The 20,000-nt window shown below is 42.0% G+C and overlaps 1 protein-coding gene across 1 annotated transcript in view; it reads right to left on the bottom strand.

Moving 5' to 3' along the window:
• Window positions 1–20,000, bottom strand: part of sv2ca (synaptic vesicle glycoprotein 2Ca) — a gene marked incomplete at its 3' end in the record, with an annotated part of 77,746 nt that overhangs the window by 4,943 nt on the left and 52,803 nt on the right. Inside the window, exons 5-11 of the mRNA XM_084054160.1 lie at window positions 11,169–11,302; window positions 8,929–9,018; window positions 6,604–6,714; window positions 5,911–5,999; window positions 4,141–4,305; window positions 3,295–3,428; window positions 1–105 (exon numbers count right to left, since the gene is read on the bottom strand). The exon at window positions 1–105 is cut by the window's left edge and continues 102 nt beyond it. Of these exons, the coding sequence (XP_083910286.1) occupies window positions 1–105; window positions 3,295–3,428; window positions 4,141–4,305; window positions 5,911–5,999; window positions 6,604–6,714; window positions 8,929–9,018; window positions 11,169–11,302 (828 nt within the window). The remainder of the gene's footprint in view (window positions 106–3,294; window positions 3,429–4,140; window positions 4,306–5,910; window positions 6,000–6,603; window positions 6,715–8,928; window positions 9,019–11,168; window positions 11,303–20,000) is intronic.

Here is a 20,000-nt window from a genome sequence, read left to right as displayed (position 1 = left end):
AGGCACTGTAGTCGTCATCGAAGGTCATCTGACATCCTGTCTTATTGTGAGTCCATGTAGAGTTAATCAGCTCTGTGCCGTCCAGCAGCTTGGAGTCGTCGATGTCTGCACACAACATGGACAACATTTATTTACTGCTTTTTATTTATTTAGTGTTTTCCGAGGATGGTTACCGAGGGATACGACCACTGTGTGACAAAACATTTTCTAGAGTAGGTTTATGTTTATTCTCCTTCAATAATGTGTTCATAATGTCAGGACACAAAGACGGCAAAGATCCAAACAAAGATGAAGCATGGCGGTAGTTCAGGCTCCCTCGCCCTCCTCCAAACACATACAGTACGTTCTCAATGCTGATGGTTCAATCTAAGCATCTCTTTGAACCCATTTAGACCGGGAACGCAGCGTGTGTGTCGTTTTAAGATTTATTAGGCTATTCAAAAATAGCAGATCTACAAGCTCATAGTGCGGCACTCGGTGTGTTATTTTTGAAAAATCTTGAAAATGTGTGCAAATCTTTGAATATATATGTATTTTTTAAGCGAACATTTTAAACTCAAATCTTTGCTTCTGGGGGGTCCTTGGAACAACATATTTTGAGATGGGAGTCCGTGGCCAAATACATATCATTTTGGGGGGTCCTTGACATGAAAAAAAGTGAGAACCACTGATTATAGCAACGTACGTTTAAAAAAAAACCTGTTAGGATTTAGAAGACATTTGTAGAATCCCCCCAGAAGCAAAGATTTGAGTTACAAATGTTCGCTTTAAAAGTATATATAATATATATAATAATAACTGTGTGTCTTTAGGCTCTGCTTCAGGGGGCTTTCTCATATCAGAGTGTGTCAGAATCATCTGTATCATCACAGAGAGCCAACAATACAAGATCAGTGTAATAAATGATTTATCTGACTTAGAGCCAGACATGTTCACTGATACAATCTGACCCAGGGAGCAGGATCCTTCCCACTCAACACAGCAACCCTCCTAGTGGAGTCTGCATGCACACCGGGACCCCCATCCCACCACCGTAGGCCTGATTAGACCCTCCAGAAAAACACTATTATACGATTATGCAATTATGCACATAATTATGTGGGGGTCACTTTTTTTAAAAATATGCGCATCACATCGTATAATATGCTAAATATGAGCCACATATTTCGCATATTTTGCAACTTTTCACAAGTTCCAAATATTTTGCATGTTTCCGCATATTTCGCAACTTCCCGCAATTTCACCGCATCACATAAAACCCCTGCATATTTTATCGCAAAATCAAGGATTTTAAACTGCATAATCAAGGATTTGTGCCCACGTTTGTCTGTCCGGTCTAGCTGACACTGTAGATGCCAGGCCATTGCATAAGCAACGTGCTAACCTCTGTTGATGCAGTGGCTGTCGTTGTGCCGTATATATACTGTAGCTTCATGGAAGTTCACACAATGCAAATATTCATACTTCTTGTCCTGAGAGCCAGAGTGGACTAACTTAAGACATGGAGCTGAACAGTAAGATCTCTGATGGAATGGATGGTGTTAACCCTTTAAGAACTAAGAGTGTGTCATTTTAAGATTTCTTTGAGCTATTAAAAAATAGCAGATCTACAAGCTCGTAGCGCGGTAGATCTGCTATTTTTTTTGAAAAATCATGTTTTTTTTTTGACAAAAATTTTAAAGCAATTTTTAAAGCAAACATGTTTTACACAAATCTTTGCTTCTACAAATGTCTTCTAAATCCTAAGAAAAAACGTATGTTTTGCTATAATGGTGTGGTTTTCAAGCTTTTTCATGTCAAGGACCCCCAAAATTATATATTTGACTGCGGACCCCCATCTCAAAACATTTTTTTCCAGGGACCCCCAGAAGCAAAGATTTGAGTTAAAAATGTTCGCTTAAAAAATATATATATATATTCAAAGATTTGCACATTTTCACGATTTTTCAAAAATAGCAGATCTACAAGCTCATAGCGCGGCACTCGGTGCCGCGCTATGAGCTTGTATATCTGTTATTTTTAAATAGCCCAAAGTGTAAAATAATGCTTTTTTTAGCTCAAATCAAAAAATGACACACAGATGCGTCCTCAGGTCTTACTGGGTTAATTAAAGTGACGGGTCTCTTGATTGAGAACACAGCTTGAATGAACCAAAAGAGAAGCACAAATCACTCTCTTTCTCAGCTGTGAAGCACAGAGGCTGTAGTTATGATTACAGGATAACAATACTCCATCCAGCTAAGAGCTCCAACATGGCCGCCAGTGTCTCCATGATGGTGGGATGACTGACCATGGATGGAACGATGATGATCATTTCATGTCAGGATTATTGTGCCCAAAATAATCGTAATAATCAAAATACACTTAAAACTCTTAACATTTTTGGCGGAGAGATTTGTCGTAGAAGGGAAAAAAATCGGTCCAAGTACAGAGCCAACTCATGTCCAGTGTATGAGGGTCGATTTCACCATGAATTCATTATTAATCTCCACGATATGGTTATTTAAATAACGATTATCGCCAGATGTGACTGAGCAGGACGATGGTCCATGTCACCGGCCTGTCATCTATGATGTCATCTATGATGTCACCAGCCTGTCATATGATGTCACCTATGATGTCATCTATGATGTCACCAGCCAGTCATCCTTTGTAGTCGACAGGCAGTGCTGACGGCCTCTGATCTCATAGTGACAGCCTGTCACTCACAGCTATGATGGAGCATCAAGCTCTGTATATAAGTATATTGTTGTTGTCGGGCAGAAACCTCTTATCTCCATATTTCAACTTTTTGTGTTTTTTCATAAATTATGGGAACTCATCAGTGTCATTTTAGGATGTCTTTGGCCATTAAAAAATAGCAGATATACAAGCTATAATCAGTGGTTCTCAAAACTTTTCATGTCAAGGGCCCCCAAAATTAAATGTATTTGGCCGCGGACCCCCATCTCAAAATATGTGGTTCCAGGGACCACCCAGAAGCAAAGAGTTGAGTTGAAAATGTTCGCTTAAAAAAAAAAATATATATATATATATATTCAAAGATTTGCACACATTTTCACGATTATTCTTGAAAATTCCAGCTTGTAGATCTGATATTTTTGAATAGCCAAAGTGTAAAATAAGTGGTTACACAGGTGCGGTTTGAATGGGTTAAAGCCCCACTTGATCATACTACAGCGTCACACAAAAGCATCAACAGCAGCAGATCCGCACGCTCAAAGACGCTGCTAAAGCCTGTAAGAGTCAGTGAGTAAACAAAGCTAAGCTAACTGTCATGGCTGGCGGTCTCACCGGTGTTGAAGAAGACCGATCCGATAATGGTGCAGTTACGGAAGTACGATCCGACCGACGTGACGTCGTCAAAGTAACAGTTCACGAAGGTGGAGTCCACGAACTTCACCGATCTCAGCTTCATGTTGAGGAATCTGGAACACACACACATTCACCGTTCAGTCAGACACACTGGTGTGTTCCTCTCTCCAAACCCATCTGTGTATTAGTATTATAGTCCAGAGCTGTACAGCAGTAGTTCTCAAACGTTTTTGTGCCAATGAGCCCCAAATTGATATACATTTGGCCGCAGACCCCCATCTGAAAAGCATTTGTGCCAGGGACCCCCCTGAAGAGATTTGTGTTAACTCATTCAGTGCCATTGACGTCGCCGACGTCACGTTTTTATAAGCCCAGGGTGCCAATGACGTCGCCGACGTCATGAAAAAAATGACGCTGCTCCATTCACTTCTTCTTTAACATCTTACTGAAAAAGGCTGTATCTCGCTTCCTAAGCACTTTTCTTTTACAATGTATTTTTGGCTCTGGCACTCAGAGCCAAACTGCCAGAAATAAGTCAGGCACTGAATGAGTTAAAACAAATAAAAAATAGCAGCTCTAAAAGCTAACAACGCGTTGTCAGCTTGTAGATTTTGAGTTTGGTGTAGGGGGATTATTGAGTTTTTTTCCTATCAATTACTCTCTATTTTCTTTTTCTTTTTGTCGCGTACCGGAGCCAATTATCCAATATAGGCTCTGCTGTGGTCAGAGACCAAGGCGAAACTCCAAAACAACTCTCACAGTTACTGCACTGCACTGCACTGTATTGCACTCCACTGTACTGTACAGTACAGTACTGTACCGTACTTGTCGTTGATGAAGGTTCCGTTGGTGTGGATCTGGTTCTCCAGGGTGAAGTTGAAGGTGAAGTCTTCGATGCGTTCGTTGGTGTGAGTTTGCACTTTGGACGCATATTCATCTGCCTGCAGATGTTTGATGACGTCAGGGAACCACACGGACAGACCATAGTACCTGTAGCATGACAGACAGACAGACAGACAGACAGACAGACAGACAGACAGACAGACAGACAGACAGACAGACAGACAGAAAACGGTTTGTGATTTTTCTTTCAGTTTTTTATTTCTTTGTATGTCTGGCTGCATTTAATTCCCATTTCCCCCTCAGCCAGCCAGACACCAACAGATCCGTATTGATCCAGTAGATCCTGATGGATCTAGAGGCCATGAGACACATTGTCCATGAACACACAATGTGACAGAAAGGCAATATGGCCGCCGGCCTGCGGGCTCTGCCAGGTTTCCTCCACAAATGAAATTAGCCTGGCCTGACGCTCTGCTCCCCAGAGGATAGAGGTCTGTCGGCGATGTGTCAAGAGATGAATGAACTGACCGCACGTTGTAGGAGTCAAGGGTTTTCCCCAACGCTTTTCAGCTTTTCAGTTTTCAGCAGTGGTGGAAAGTAACTAAGTACATTTACTACTACTGTCCTTAAGTACAAATTTGAGGAACTTCTGCTTTACTGGAGTATGTAAGATTTCCAATACTTTTACTTCTACTCCACTACATCTCAGAGGAAAATATAGTACTTTTATTCCACTAGAATTATTTGAAAACTTTAGTAACTAGTTACTTTGTAGATTTTGATTATTATTATAAAACATACATTAACCACTTCAGCCCTATATACATTTTGGCTATTTGAAAATAGAAGATCTACAAGCTCACAATGCGTCGCGATGAGATGTATTGTGAGCTTGTAGATCTGCTAATTTCAAATATTTTGTATACATTATATATTATATATAATATTATATATATATAAATTAGAAATGTTGTGAAATGGGACATTCTCCATAATGAGTACGTTGTACTTTAAGTACTGTTAGAGCCAATTTAGTTATTTAGATTTTATTTATTGTTTGGACACCCGCTGCAGCCTTCCTCAGAGCAGATTAAAAAGTTAAAAAGACTTTTTAATGTGCTGTGAGGAAGGCTGTGGCCAAAACGCGTTAGCGTTCTCTCAATAAAATGAGAACCTACATCTGAGCCAGTGTCTTGCAGTATTTATTTTGGAGTACCGCTCTTTCCACTTTGATGGTTTTTGATTTGAGTTGTATTCATAGCTGAGCACCCACTGCCTCAACTAAGAAGGCATCCAGAGGAAGCGCACCGGTTTTTATTTCTTATTCATGGGGATGGGACTGTCTATGGAATTAGACACAGGGATGTGTATATTCAGACATAATACAATCATCGTGCATTCCCCTGCAGTACCTCTGCGGACCCCCTAGTGGTCACGGACCCCCTGTTGAAGACCTCTGGATTAGTCAAGAAATTCCAATGACTTTTGGAATTCTTCTAAGAATTGCTTTAGTCCAGGACAGCCCTAATATCCATATTCATTGGGAATAGACAGATATTCATTCATATATTCATTGGCAATAAACCCATTTATTCAGAGACCCAGTTGCACATTCATAATGTCTCTGTAGCATGACTATAAACCTCTCTCACCCAACCTGGTGATTATCCTAATTACTTTTAAAAAGGAAATACCCATGAAGAATAAAAAAGAAAGAAAAAAACTGTGGTGTGAATGACATCAAAGACTCACCCAAAAGACAATGTGAACCACACTATAGCCAGACGGAGCATGGTGTCCCGCATGGGATAGTTGAAACACTTCATTAGATTGATGTAGATCTGCAGAAAAAAAGAGAAAACACAAGTTACTACCAGGTCCTGGTAGGAGATAAAACCAGCAGTACTAGAGGTCCTGGTAGGAGATAAAACCAGCAGTACTAGAGGTCCTGGTAGGAGATAAAACCAGCAGTACTAGAGGTTCTGGTAGGAGATAAAACCAGCAGTACTAGAGGTCCTGGTAGGAGATAAAACCAGCAGTACTAGAGGTCCTGGTAGGACATAAAACCAGCAGTACTAGAGGTCCTGGTAGGAGATAAAACCATCAGTACTAAAGGTCCTGGTAGGACATAAAACCATCAGTACTAAAGGTCCTGGTAGGACATAAAACCATCAGTACTAGAGGTCCTGGTAGGAGATAAAACCAGCAGTTTTAGTGACACAGGCAGAGATTCACTTATGGACAGATACACTAACACACACACACACACACACACACACACACACACACACACACACACACACACACACACACACACACACACACACACACACACACACACACACACACACACACACACACACACACACACACACACACACACAGACAGACAGACAGACAGACAGACAGACAGACAGACAGACAGACAGACAGACAGACTCTTACCCCGTGTATCTCAGACTTCATTCTGAACAGAACCTTGCTCACTGGGTTTTTAGACTCTGACTCCATCTCCACCAGCTCATCCAGCTGTTTGGGCGTCTTGATCCTGTTCACCTGAGAAATGCACCATGGGAAACGGAGTCTTCATCATAGTTTAGTGGGGATGCACAGTATATATAAGGTGGGTGAGGGGCAAGTGAAGGGATCTATGATATGAACCCAGTCAGAATACACTGACCAAACAGTACTAACGGTACGTGGGTCTAAACATGTGGCCCGGTCCCAAACAGGCCGGAGGATGATTGGACCTGGCCCTGGGGCCGAAGCGGAACCCAGGATAAAAGGACCGGGTCTCTAGACCCGATGCTACTATGGACCCCATGCTCAATGGTAGTTAGGAACCCAATCTGGGAACCCATCGCCAAATGAAAAGGAAAAACAGCGCCCTCTGCTGTTTCTTACTTATTCACTTGGCTCTGGGAGGAGCTCAACGAAGCACCCACGTGCGCAAGGAAACCAGGGTTTTGGTCTGCCTTCAGCCTTTCACTTCTGGTGGTGCGACTATGTTTTCATCCTACTATAATTCTAGTAACCTCTGTCCGTCTGTAGTGGTGAGTGAGTGAGTGAGTGAGTAGGTGAAGCTACCCGGTTCTCCTCAGTGGCTGGACCAATTGCTCTGATTTTGCACACAGCCATTGACCATTGCACACAGCCATTGACTCAGCTTCTTATTAGCGCTTTTGTGTCAAAGAATGTCGCCATGGTTACGGGGCTGCCCAGCTATGGGACGAACTTCCTCCCGGGTTGCCAGATCATGTGCGCATATCCCCCCACGGATGCGTCGACCGGGTATGGTCTAGTTAATCTTAATTTCATTAAGGGTCCTTGACATGACAAAGTGTGAGAACCGCTGCTGTGTGTGATCTGTTCGACTGTCTCTGTCGGGAGGAAACCTCATATGTCCAAGGGGGGTCCCTAGAACAAAACATTTTGAGATGGGGGTCCACGGCCAAATACATATCATTTTTGAGAACCACTGATGTTACAGCAAATATGCTTTTTCAAAAAATTGTCAGGATTTATAAGACATTTGTAGAATCGCCCCAGAAGCAAAGATTTGAGTTACAAATGTTTGCTTTAAAAATACATTATAATCCAAAGATTTGAACACATTTTTCACGATTAAAAAAACAAATAGCAGATATACAAGCTCATAGCACGGCACTCTGTGCCGCGCTATGAGCTTGTAGATCTGCTATTTTTGAATAGCAGATCTACAAGGCTTGTAGATAAAAAGGTAAAAGGTGTAGATAAGAGGTCTTGATACGTAGGCTGAACTAAGAGGCTTTTATTTCCCCCTCAGTGTCAGGAAAACAGCCTAAAGTCTGAATGACACGCCAGAACCTGAGCCTCCCTTCGCTCCCTTCACTCCCCCGGTGGGATCCTGAAGACAGATCTAAAGAACATCCGCTTCACAAGCGGCGCTAACCCAGGGTATTAAAGCCTCTTTAGCCCTTTAAGACCGGGAACGCATCTGTGGCATTTTAAGACTTCTTCATGGGCTATTCAAAAATAACAGATCTACAAGCTCGTAGTGCTGCACCCAGTGCTGCGCTATGAGCTTGTATAGCAGAGCTTGTATATCTGCTATTTTTTTTTTTTATCGTGGAAATTTTGTGCAAGTCTTTGAATATTATACATATGTTGTAAAGCGAACATTTTTAACTCCGATCTGTGCTTCTGGGGGTCCCTGGAACAACGTATTTTGAGATGGGGGTGCCTGGAACAACATATTTTGAGATGGGGGTCCCTGGAACAACATTTTGAGATGGGGGTCCGCAGCCAAATACATATAATGTTGGGGGTCCTTGACATGACAAAGTTGGAGCACCACTGATATAGCAACACACTGTTAGGATTTAGAAAACATTTTTAGATATGTATTTGGCCAGTGGACCCCTATCTAAAAATGTTTTGTTCCAGGGACCCCCCAGAAGCAAAGATTTTTGTTACAAATGTTAGAAAAACTAAACATATATATTCAAAGATTTGCACAAACTTTCAAGGTTTTTCAAAAATAGCAGATCTACAAGCTCATAGCGTGACACCGGATGACACAGACACAGGATTGATTGGGTTAAGGGACATGCACTGGAGAGAGAGAGAGAGAGAGAGAGAGAGAGAGAGAGAGAGAGAGAGAGAGAGAGAGAGAGAGAGAGAGAGAGAGAGAGAGAGAGAGAGAGAGAGAGAGAGAGAGAGAGAGAGAGAGAGAGAGAAGAGAGAAGAGAGAGAGAGAGAGAGAGAGAGGAACATAAAAAGAATACTGACGGTGAAGACTTTCTCGGGCTGCCCACGCGCTCGCATGTTGGTGTCATGAATTTGCTTCAGGATCATCCAGGCTTCATCATGTTTCCCCACCTGACAGCACAGAGAGAGAGAGAGAGAGAGAGAGAGAGAGAGAGGTCAAGTGGAATTAATGGGACAAGGAATGGCTAGAGGTGGCCATGATTTTATATACTATGCAGTTAATGCACGCATACAGTACATTGAGTGACACACACAGACACACACAGACACACACACGAACGTGCACGCACGCACACACACACACACACACACACACACACACACGCACACACACACCCACACACACCCACACACACACGCACACACACACCCACACACACGCACGCACGCACGCACACATGACATTCCTTTCATTTTTCATAGATAGTCTAAGATGACAGGAGTCAGGATGAGTCATATTTCTTCAAAGGGTAATTATGCTAACAAGCTAATAGCCCGTTACTCACTGCACTCTGCTACTACACACACACTCTACTACACACACTCTACTACACACTCTACACACATTACATTGACAGTAGGACACTGTATATCTGGTTTAAAGGCATAACATGTAACTTGTATGTTTACCTGTGTTTACCATACATAGAAAAACAACATATTTATCCCTCATTTCCCTCCATTATAGCAGCTGCTGTTTACTCTGTTTGTTTTGGTAAGCATCATGTCTACCCAAACAAACAGTGAACACATTAAAACACAGTGAGAGAACATTACAATGTGTTTCTGAAGGCAGTACGTCTCTTTTTTTTTTACTCTAAACTAAAATTGTATCCCACGATTTTGCAACCACATTTTTTTTTCACCCAGGGCCAATTGTCTATAGGTAATCCTGGGCGCTACACTCCCTCTGCCAGCCTAGGAAGAGCCCAGAACCGGTCACCACTGATATAGGAACATACTGTTAGGATTTAGAAAGCATTTTTAGCAACATATTGTAATCCTGGGCGCTACACTCCCTCTGCCAGCCTAGGAAGAGCCCAGAACCGGTCTATGTGTTTCTGCTCATATTTTGTGTTTTTGTGAAATAAAAGTAAAAAGTGATGAAAACTTAATTCACGAAAATGTCCATCATCAAATGCCCATGATGTCACTCACTGTGATGTCACTCACTGTGATGTCACTCACTGTGATGTCACACACTGTGATGTCACACACTGTGATGTCAAACACTGTGAAATGGCAGCGTACAGTAGCTATGAAGTGTGAGGGAATTGGGAGCAGTGGGGCGGGGTGCACGCACGCGCACACACACGCACACGCACGCACACACACACACACACACACACACACACACACACACACACACACACACACACACACACACACACACACACACACACACACACACGTAGATGTAGATGTAGATGAGCGCCCTGACAGCCTGCACTGCGGCTGGACTGCGCAGCAGATGTAGACTGGATGTGACACGAGCTCTGTGTGTGTGTGTGTGTGTGTGTGTGTGTGTGTGTGTGTGTGTGTGTGTGTGTGTGTGTGTGTGTGTGTGTGTGTGTGTGTGTGTGTGTGTGTGTATGTGTGTGTGTGTTGCGTGGGTGGCAAACGTTCAGTCAACCTCGGGGGGGGGGGGGGGGGGGGGTGGTAGGGGTGCGTGGGGGTGCTGCTGGTGACTCAACCGGTTATGTCAAAATGAATAGTCTGTCATAAAGCAATGCCGTGTCGGAAAAAATATCAGATCTGATCTTTTTGGTATATGGATACTATTAGACAGCACTACTACTGAGTGTGCTGTAGTGTCCACTAAACTTTATTTGTATAGCACCTTTCTTGACATGAAATGCATCTCAAAGTGCTTTACAGAAAAGGTACAAATGATTTAACAATAAAGAAAAAAAGAAAAGCAAAAGCATAAATGAACATTAAAAATATATATATATATAGCAAAAAAGGCAGTGAATCAGGTAAAACAGTGAGGACATAATAACACATAATAACAACACAAAGATTTCAAAATCAACTAAAAGCAAGAGTGAAGAAATAGGTGTTGAGCTGTGCTTTAATGCTATCCACAGAGGCTGCCTGTCTCAGGTGTAATGGGAGTTTATTCCACACCGTCGGCCCGTAGAAGCAGAATGCTGCTTCACCGTGTTTCTTTTAGAGAAATCTTATAAATCTTATAGAGAAACGTTAGATTGTGTCATAAGAACTGTGTTCCAAAACAAATACACAAATAGACAGGTTACCTCCAGGTAGAAGCGTGGGCTCTCGGGCATGAAGGTCAGAGCGACCACAGCACACACACAGGGCAGAGCGCAGACCACCACGAACACCCTCCAGCTGTGGAACTGGTAGGCTGAGCCCATGCTGAAACTCCACCCTACACAAACACACACACACACACACACACACACACACATAATAAACACACTGAAGAGACACATACACCACTAGTAGCAGTGGCTCTCAAACCTTTTCATGTCAAGGACCCCCAAATTGATATGAATTTGGCTGCGGAATTAAAATAATAATAATAATCTGCTCTAGTGTCGTGCACTTAAAAGTAGCTGATCTACAAGCTATAAGACCCCACTTTGAGAACCAATGCATTACACCACCATGGTTATAGCCTGGAAACCAGACCAATCTGACAGTGCAACAAAAAAAAACTCGATTTTGTCTGGCCCTGCTCGGCTATATGATTGGATTTCGCTGCTCCCGATGTTTTGGGGCACCAATCAGGGCCCAGTATGCAAATATGGGGCGGGTTTATCACCAGAGCCATTTTTTTTGTATCCGCCCCTTGGAAATGCAGGTTCCACACAGAGATTCTGTGTCTACACCAGGGGTCTTCAACGTTTTCAGGCCAAGGACCCCTTGGCTGAGAGAGAGATAAAGCAGGGACCCCCTCTATATTGTATAGAATAGCTTCATAGACTTGTTTGACAGCACTGTCATCAGGGTTGGATTCATGTTAATGTGTGTTTTCATACTAAGTAAACTTGACCCGCTCTGTACTTGGTCTGCTCTTTTTCCCCCCCTACACCAAACCTTGTTGCCGAAAATAGCAGATCTACAAGCTACATCTACAGTGCTTGTAGATCTGCTATTTTTGGCTAAAGTTCTCCTCAGAATAGGGATGCTTGGTTGAAGTGGTTAATGTAAAAATCACAAAGATTCGGTGGCCCCCTATAGTAACTCTGAGGACCCCCTAGGGGTCTTGGACCCCCTGTTGAAGACCCCTGGTCTACACAGTGACGTTAGTCTGGCCATGCCAGGCTGCACCATGTCTGCCTGGAAATAGAAATGGGTTTTCAGTGGGTTAGCAAACCGTTTGTCCCTTGGAGCCTCCCTTCTGACAGAAGCTGACACAAACACACTGTTTTCCCCAGACGTGTTAAACCACTTAATAAGCCCTTTATAGACTTACTGTACGAACAGCGAACCCAGCAGATCTACAAGCTCACAACGCCTTGTTGTGAGCTTGTAAGAACTCTATTTTTGAAACGTTTCGTTTTGATATTTTTGGACAACCTCCAAACAGACAAGGCCTCACGATCTATATAATGCATTATGATGTATTTATGTTAACCCATTAAGACCTGAAGCCGATTCTACAAATGTCTTCTAAATCCCAACAGTATTCTGAAAAAAACGTATGTTTCTATATCAGTGGTTCTCAAACTTTTTCATGTCAAGGACCCCCAAAATTATATGTATTTGGCCACCGACCCTCATCTCAAAATATTTTGTTCCAGGGACCCCCCAGAAGCAAAGATTTGAGTTAAAAATGTTGACTTTAAAAGAATATATATTCAAACTAGAGGTCCGGGCGGCCTACGGCCGCCCGAAACCCCTAGCCGCGCACGGGGCCCAGCGTGGGCGCGTGTATATATGGGATGAACATTTTGAAAAAAAAAAAAAAAAAAAAAAAAGTTGTAATGTAAAAGAAAAAAAATTGAGAAAAAAATTGGGAAGAAATAATATTTGTTATGTTTCAGGGGGTCCGCGGACCCCCTGGTGGTCCGCGCCAAAGTCGTCGGATGAAAATCTCCAAACGGTAAAAAAAAAAAAAAAAAAAAAAAAAAAAAAAAAAAATCATGCAGGTTCTTGCTTGTTTCTGGCGTGGCATCCCAACCTGGCATCCCAATGCCGGCGATGTGTACTTCCGGGTTGCATAATGATGACATCACTGTCGAATCCTTTGCTGTCATGAACCTAGCCTGGTGTGTTGACCAGTAATGATGACATCACTGGCTAATCCTTTGGTGTCATGAACCTAGCCTGGTGTGTGGAGCAGAGCAGAGCAACGTGCTCTTGTTGTTTTGGGGATTTTCAATGGCGGCCGTCGTGTTGTGTTGGCCTCGGTGGTACGCACGGTAAGCGGTAGGAAGCTGCTTCCACTTCCGTTGTGTCCGACATTTGGTGAGTAGAATTAATTATGTTGCGAGGTGGGAACGGTGTAGTGAGGCATGCCAGGTGCCCTACGCGAAACGTAAATTCAGGCCGCCCGCCGTGGCGACAGTGTTGGCGACATGTGGTCTGACGGTGTTGTGTTTACTCGATAACAGAGCTGTGGGGTGTCGCCACCGAGGGCACGGAAGTTGCTCGCCATTTATATAGTTAGATATTTGCAAAAATAGCAGATCTACAAGCTCATAGCGTGGCACTCGGTGCCGCGCTATGAGCTTGTATATCTGCTATTTTTGAATAGCCAAAGTGTAAAAAAATGCTTTTTTGTGGAGTGAAAGTCATGAGCTTCCATAAATATATATATATGGTCTCAGCCGGGTGGAAAACCTCACAGGCTCCAAAACTGCTAGGATTCAAATTCAAAAATAGCAAAAGTAGCATCATCAAAGTAAATCAACAACAAGCTCCAAACGCTCCAAACGCAACGCTTCTTGTGTGTGCAGCAGCCTTTAATGTCAGCAGCACACCAACTCTGTGATAGATGGTTCCCCCTCCGTTCCAACTGATCCAGAACATAAAGAATTATTTGTGTGAACAGAAGGTCAGTGGAGTGGAGGGTCTGAAGAAGTACTCACATTATGTACTCAAGTAAAAGTATCAATACCACAATATAAAAATACTCCTCAATTAAGTCATTACGCCAATTATTTCCTCCCCACACACACGCACACGCACACACACACACACACACACACACACACACACACACACACACACACACACACACACACACGTCATGCATGCCGCAATGCGCAGCACTCTCTCCACCATCTCATGCAGAAGAGGACATTGTTTTTTTTAGATGTCTGTAGCTTTACGTATCGTTACTGAAACCTTTTATGTCCAAAACTGTTCACTTATCAAGATTTATTTTTTTTAAACAGCAATTGTGTTGCAATGGATCCAATGTTGTTATTATTTATTATCATTATTATTAGTTATTTAGTCACCAGCTCTTGTTAATACTTTTCATTGTTTCCATATCTATGAAAGCAACCGACAGAATGAACCACTTTCACATTTATTATTTATTTATTTTTAAATGGAAATACAAGGTTTCTGACCTGACAGAAACAGTTTTGTGTATATATAAATGTGTTCTCTGTCAGGTGTAAACCTCATATGAACAAAACTGTTACTTTTCAGGATTCAAATTCAAAAAGCATCAACACTAAGTGGCAGATCTATAAGCTCCAAACAAGTCGATTCTGCTACTTTTGATGCTCAAAAGTAGCAGAGTAGCAAAAGTAGCAAAAGTAGCAGAATCAACGCCTCGCGCTGCGAGGCGTTGAGAGCTTGTAGATCTTCTATTTTTGGCCAACGTTCTCCTCAGAAAAGGGATGCTAGGGTTCAAGCGCTTATACGGTAAAAAAAATAATCTTATCACACAAATATTTGGCGGACCCCCTGTAGTAACTCTGAGGACCCCCTAGGGGTCCCGGACCCCCTGTTGAAGACCCCTGAAGTAGGGCGTTCATTTATTTTATTTACCATTTAATAAAAAACACAAAAAGTTAAATCATGGATATGAGAGGTTTCTGCCCAGAAAGAATTTTGTTTGTTTAAATATGTCACACATTACTGAATCAAATCTACATGATCTCTATGAGGGGACGTATAACTGAATGTCACCAGATCTACATAAAATAAGCTTATTGTCAGGAAAAGGGGAGTGAGTGTGTGATTTTAAAATGGCTGTTGTCAGGCAGAAATCTTGTATCTCCAAGTTTAAAATGTTGTTTTTTTGGTAAATTAACGTTTTAGTTCATCACACAACAATTGCGAGGCCTTGTGAGCTTGTAGATCTGCTATTTTCATTTCAGACATCTAATTTCATTTTTTAAAATGTTTTTTTAAATAATAAGAATTTAAAGGTGTTTTTTTGGATTCATACGAGGTTTCTACAGCCGACAGAGACTAAATGGCGGCTGGACGCAGAGCGCCAGTAAATAAAAGTCCATTTAATGAGAGTGATGTTTGGACTGAGAGATGGATGATGGTGCCACACACACACACACACACACACACACACACACACACACACACACACACACACACACACACACACACACACACACACACACACACACACACACACACACACACACACACACACACACACACAGAGTGGAGCACAGGGAGGGTTAATTGAATGTGTAGCAGGAGGAATGGAGGGTTTCTGTTCAGTTAAATCTGGTTGCACCTGATCTCAGCCCACAGGCAACACTCACACACTCATTAATCATTGTATAGAGCACTTACACACGTACTGTATGCACACGCGCACACACACACACACACACGCACACACACACACACACGCGCACACACGCGCACACACACACACACACACATGCACACACACACACACACGCGCACACACGCGCGCACGTGCACACGCACACGCACACGCACACAGAGATGGATTCACACAAAAACACAACACTAACATACACAGGAATAAACACACACACACGCATGCACACATGCTCGTGCGAGCACACACACACACGCGCGCGCACACACACACACACACACACACACACACACACACACACACACACACACACACACACACACACACACACACACACACACACACACACACACACAGGGCGAGGAAAGCTTCAACTGCAAAGATGGAAGACCGATTGAACAGCGGCGACATCAGGACTTTATACATCGTGACTGACGGGAAAGCAAAGACCAGAAGAGAAGTGAACACAGTTATAGAACTACACCTCCTGTTATATAGAGTCTGAACTACACCTCCTGTTATATAGAGTCTGAACTACACCTCCTTTTATATATAGTCTGGAACTACACCTCCTGTTTATATAGAGTCTAGAACTACACCTCCTGTTATATAGAGTCTGAACTACACCTCCTGTTATATAGAGTCTAGAACTACACCTCCTGTTATATAGAGTCTGAACTACACCTCCTGTTATATAGAGTCTAGAACTACACCTCCTGTTATATAGAGTCTGAACTACACCTCCTGTTATATAGAGTCTGAACTACACCTCCTGTTATATAGAGTCTGAACTACACCTCCTGTTATATAGAGTCTGAACTACACCTCCTGTTATATAGAGTCTGAACTACACCTCCTGTTATATAGAGTCTGAACTACACCTCCTGTTATATAGAGTCTAGAACTACACCTCCTGTTATATAGAGTCTGAACTACACCTCCTGTTATATAGAGTCTGAACTACACCTCCTGTTATATAGAGTCTAGAACTACACCTCCTGTTATATAGAGTCTGAACTACACCTCCTGTTATATAGAGTCTAGAACTACACCTCCTGTTATATAGAGTCTGAACTACACCTCCTGTTATATAGAGTCTAGAACTACACCTCCTGTTATATAGAGTCTGAACTACACCTCCTGTTATATAGAGTCTAGAACTACACCTCCTGTTATATAGAGTCTGAACTACACCTCCTGTTATATAGAGTCTGAACTACACCTCCTGTTATATAGAGTCTGAACTACACCTCCTGTTATATAGAGTCTAGAACTACTCCTCCTGTTATATAGAGTCTGAACTACACCTCCTGTTATATAGAGTCTAGAACTACACCTCCTGTTATATAGAGTCTGAACTACACCTCCTGTTATATAGAGTCTAGAACTACTCCTCCTGTTATATAGAGTCTGAACTACACCTCCTGTTATATAGAGTCTGGAACTACTCCTCCTGTTATATAGAGTCTGAACTACACCTCCTGTTATATAGAGTCTGAACTACACCTCCTGTTATATAGAGTCTGAACTACACCTCCTGTTATATAGAGTCTGAACTACACCTCCTGTTATATAGAGTCTGAACTACACCTCCTGTTATATAGAGTCTGAACTACACCTCCTGTTATATAGAGTCTAGAACTACTCCTCCTGTTATATAGAGTCTGAACTACACCTCCTGTTATATAGAGTCTAGAACTACTCCTCCTGTTATATAGAGTCTGAACTACACCTCCTGTTATATAGAGTCTGGAACTACACCTCCTGTTATATAGAGTCTGAACTACACCTCCTGTTACATAGAGTCTGAACTACACCTCCTGTTACATAGAGTCTGAACTACACCTCCTGTTATATAGAGTCTGAACTACACCTCCTGTTATATAGAGTCTGAACTACACCTCCTGTTATATAGAGTCTGAACTACACCTCCTGTTATATAGAGTCTAGAACTACACCTCCTGTTACATAGAGTCTGAACTACACCTCCTGTTATATAGAGTCTGAACTACACCTCCTGTTATATAGAGTCTGAACTACACCTCCTGTTATATAGAGTCTGAACTACACCTCCTGTTATATAGAGTCTGAACTACACCTCCTGTTATATAGAGTCTGAACTACACCTCCTGTTATATAGAGTCTAGAACTACACCTCCTGTTATATAGAGTCTAGAACTACACCTCCTGTTATATAGAGTCTAGAACTACACCTCCTGTTATATAGAGTCTGAACTACACCTCCTGTTATATAGAGTCTGAACTACACCTCCTGTTATATAGAGTCTACAACTACACCTCCTGTTATATAGAGTCTAGAACTACACCTCCTGTTATATAGAGTCTGAACTACACCTCCTGTTATATAGAGTCTGAACTACACCTCCTGTTATATAGAGTCTAGAACTACAACTCCTGTTATATAGAGTCTAGAACTACAACTCCTGTTATATAGAGTCTGAACTACACCTCCTGTTATATAGAGTCTAGAACTACACCTCCTGTTATATAGAGTCTAGAACTACACCTCCTGTTATATAGAGTCTGAACTACACCTCCTGTTATATAGAGTCTAGAACTACACCTCCTGTTATGTAGAGTCTGAACTACACCTCCTGTTATATAGAGTCTAGAACTACTCCTCCTGTTATATAGAGTCTGAACTACACCTCCTGTTATATAGAGTCTAGAACTACACCTCCTGTTATATAGAGTCTGAACTACACCTCCTGTTATATAGAGTCTAGAACTACTCCTCCTGTTATATAGAGTCTGAACTACACCTCCTGTTATATAGAGTCTGGAACTACTCCTCCTGTTATATAGAGTCTGAACTACACCTCCTGTTATATAGAGTCTGAACTACACCTCCTGTTATATAGAGTCTGAACTACACCTCCTGTTATATAGAGTCTGAACTACACCTCCTGTTATATAGAGTCTGAACTACACCTCCTGTTATATAGAGTCTGAACTACACCTCCTGTTATATAGAGTCTAGAACTACTCCTCCTGTTATATAGAGTCTGAACTACACCTCCTGTTATATAGAGTCTAGAACTACTCCTCCTGTTATATAGAGTCTGAACTACACCTCCTGTTATATAGAGTCTGGAACTACACCTCCTGTTATATAGAGTCTGAACTACACCTCCTGTTACATAGAGTCTGAACTACACCTCCTGTTACATAGAGTCTGAACTACACCTCCTGTTATATAGAGTCTGAACTACACCTCCTGTTATATAGAGTCTGAACTACACCTCCTGTTATATAGAGTCTGAACTACACCTCCTGTTATATAGAGTCTAGAACTACACCTCCTGTTACATAGAGTCTGAACTACACCTCCTGTTATATAGAGTCTGAACTACACCTCCTGTTATATAGAGTCTGAACTACACCTCCTGTTATATAGAGTCTGAACTACACCTCCTGTTATATAGAGTCTGAACTACACCTCCTGTTATATAGAGTCTGAACTACACCTCCTGTTATATAGAGTCTAGAACTACACCTCCTGTTATATAGAGTCTAGAACTACACCTCCTGTTATATAGAGTCTAGAACTACACCTCCTGTTATATAGAGTCTGAACTACACCTCCTGTTATATAGAGTCTGAACTACACCTCCTGTTATATAGAGTCTACAACTACACCTCCTGTTATATAGAGTCTAGAACTACACCTCCTGTTATATAGAGTCTGAACTACACCTCCTGTTATATAGAGTCTGAACTACACCTCCTGTTATATAGAGTCTAGAACTACAACTCCTGTTATATAGAGTCTAGAACTACAACTCCTGTTATATAGAGTCTGAACTACACCTCCTGTTATATAGAGTCTAGAACTACACCTCCTGTTATATAGAGTCTAGAACTACACCTCCTGTTATATAGAGTCTGAACTACACCTCCTGTTATATAGAGTCTAGAACTACACCTCCTGTTATGTAGAGTCTGAACTACACCTCCTGTTATATAGAGTCTGAACTACACCTCCTGTTATATAGAGTCTACAACTACACCTCCTGTTATATAGAGTCTAGAACTACACCTCCTGTTATATAGAGTCTGAACTACACCTCCTGTTATATAGAGTCTGAACTACACCTCCTGTTATATAGAGTCTAGAACTACAACTCCTGTTATATAGAGTCTAGAACTACAACTCCTGTTATATAGAGTCTGAACTACACCTCCTGTTATATAGAGTATAGAACTACACCTCCTGTTATATAGAGTCTGAACTACACCTCCTGTTATATAGAGTCTGAACTACACCTCCTGTTATATAGAGTCTGAACTACACCTCCTGTTATATAGAGTCTAGAACTACACCTCC

This window comes from Gymnoscopelus microlampas (genome assembly GCF_963454915.1).
Source record: "Gymnoscopelus microlampas genome assembly, chromosome: 4".
Lineage (NCBI taxonomy): Eukaryota > Metazoa > Chordata > Actinopteri > Myctophiformes > Myctophidae > Gymnoscopelus > Gymnoscopelus microlampas.
This window is presented reverse-complemented; position numbering and strand designations above follow the sequence as displayed.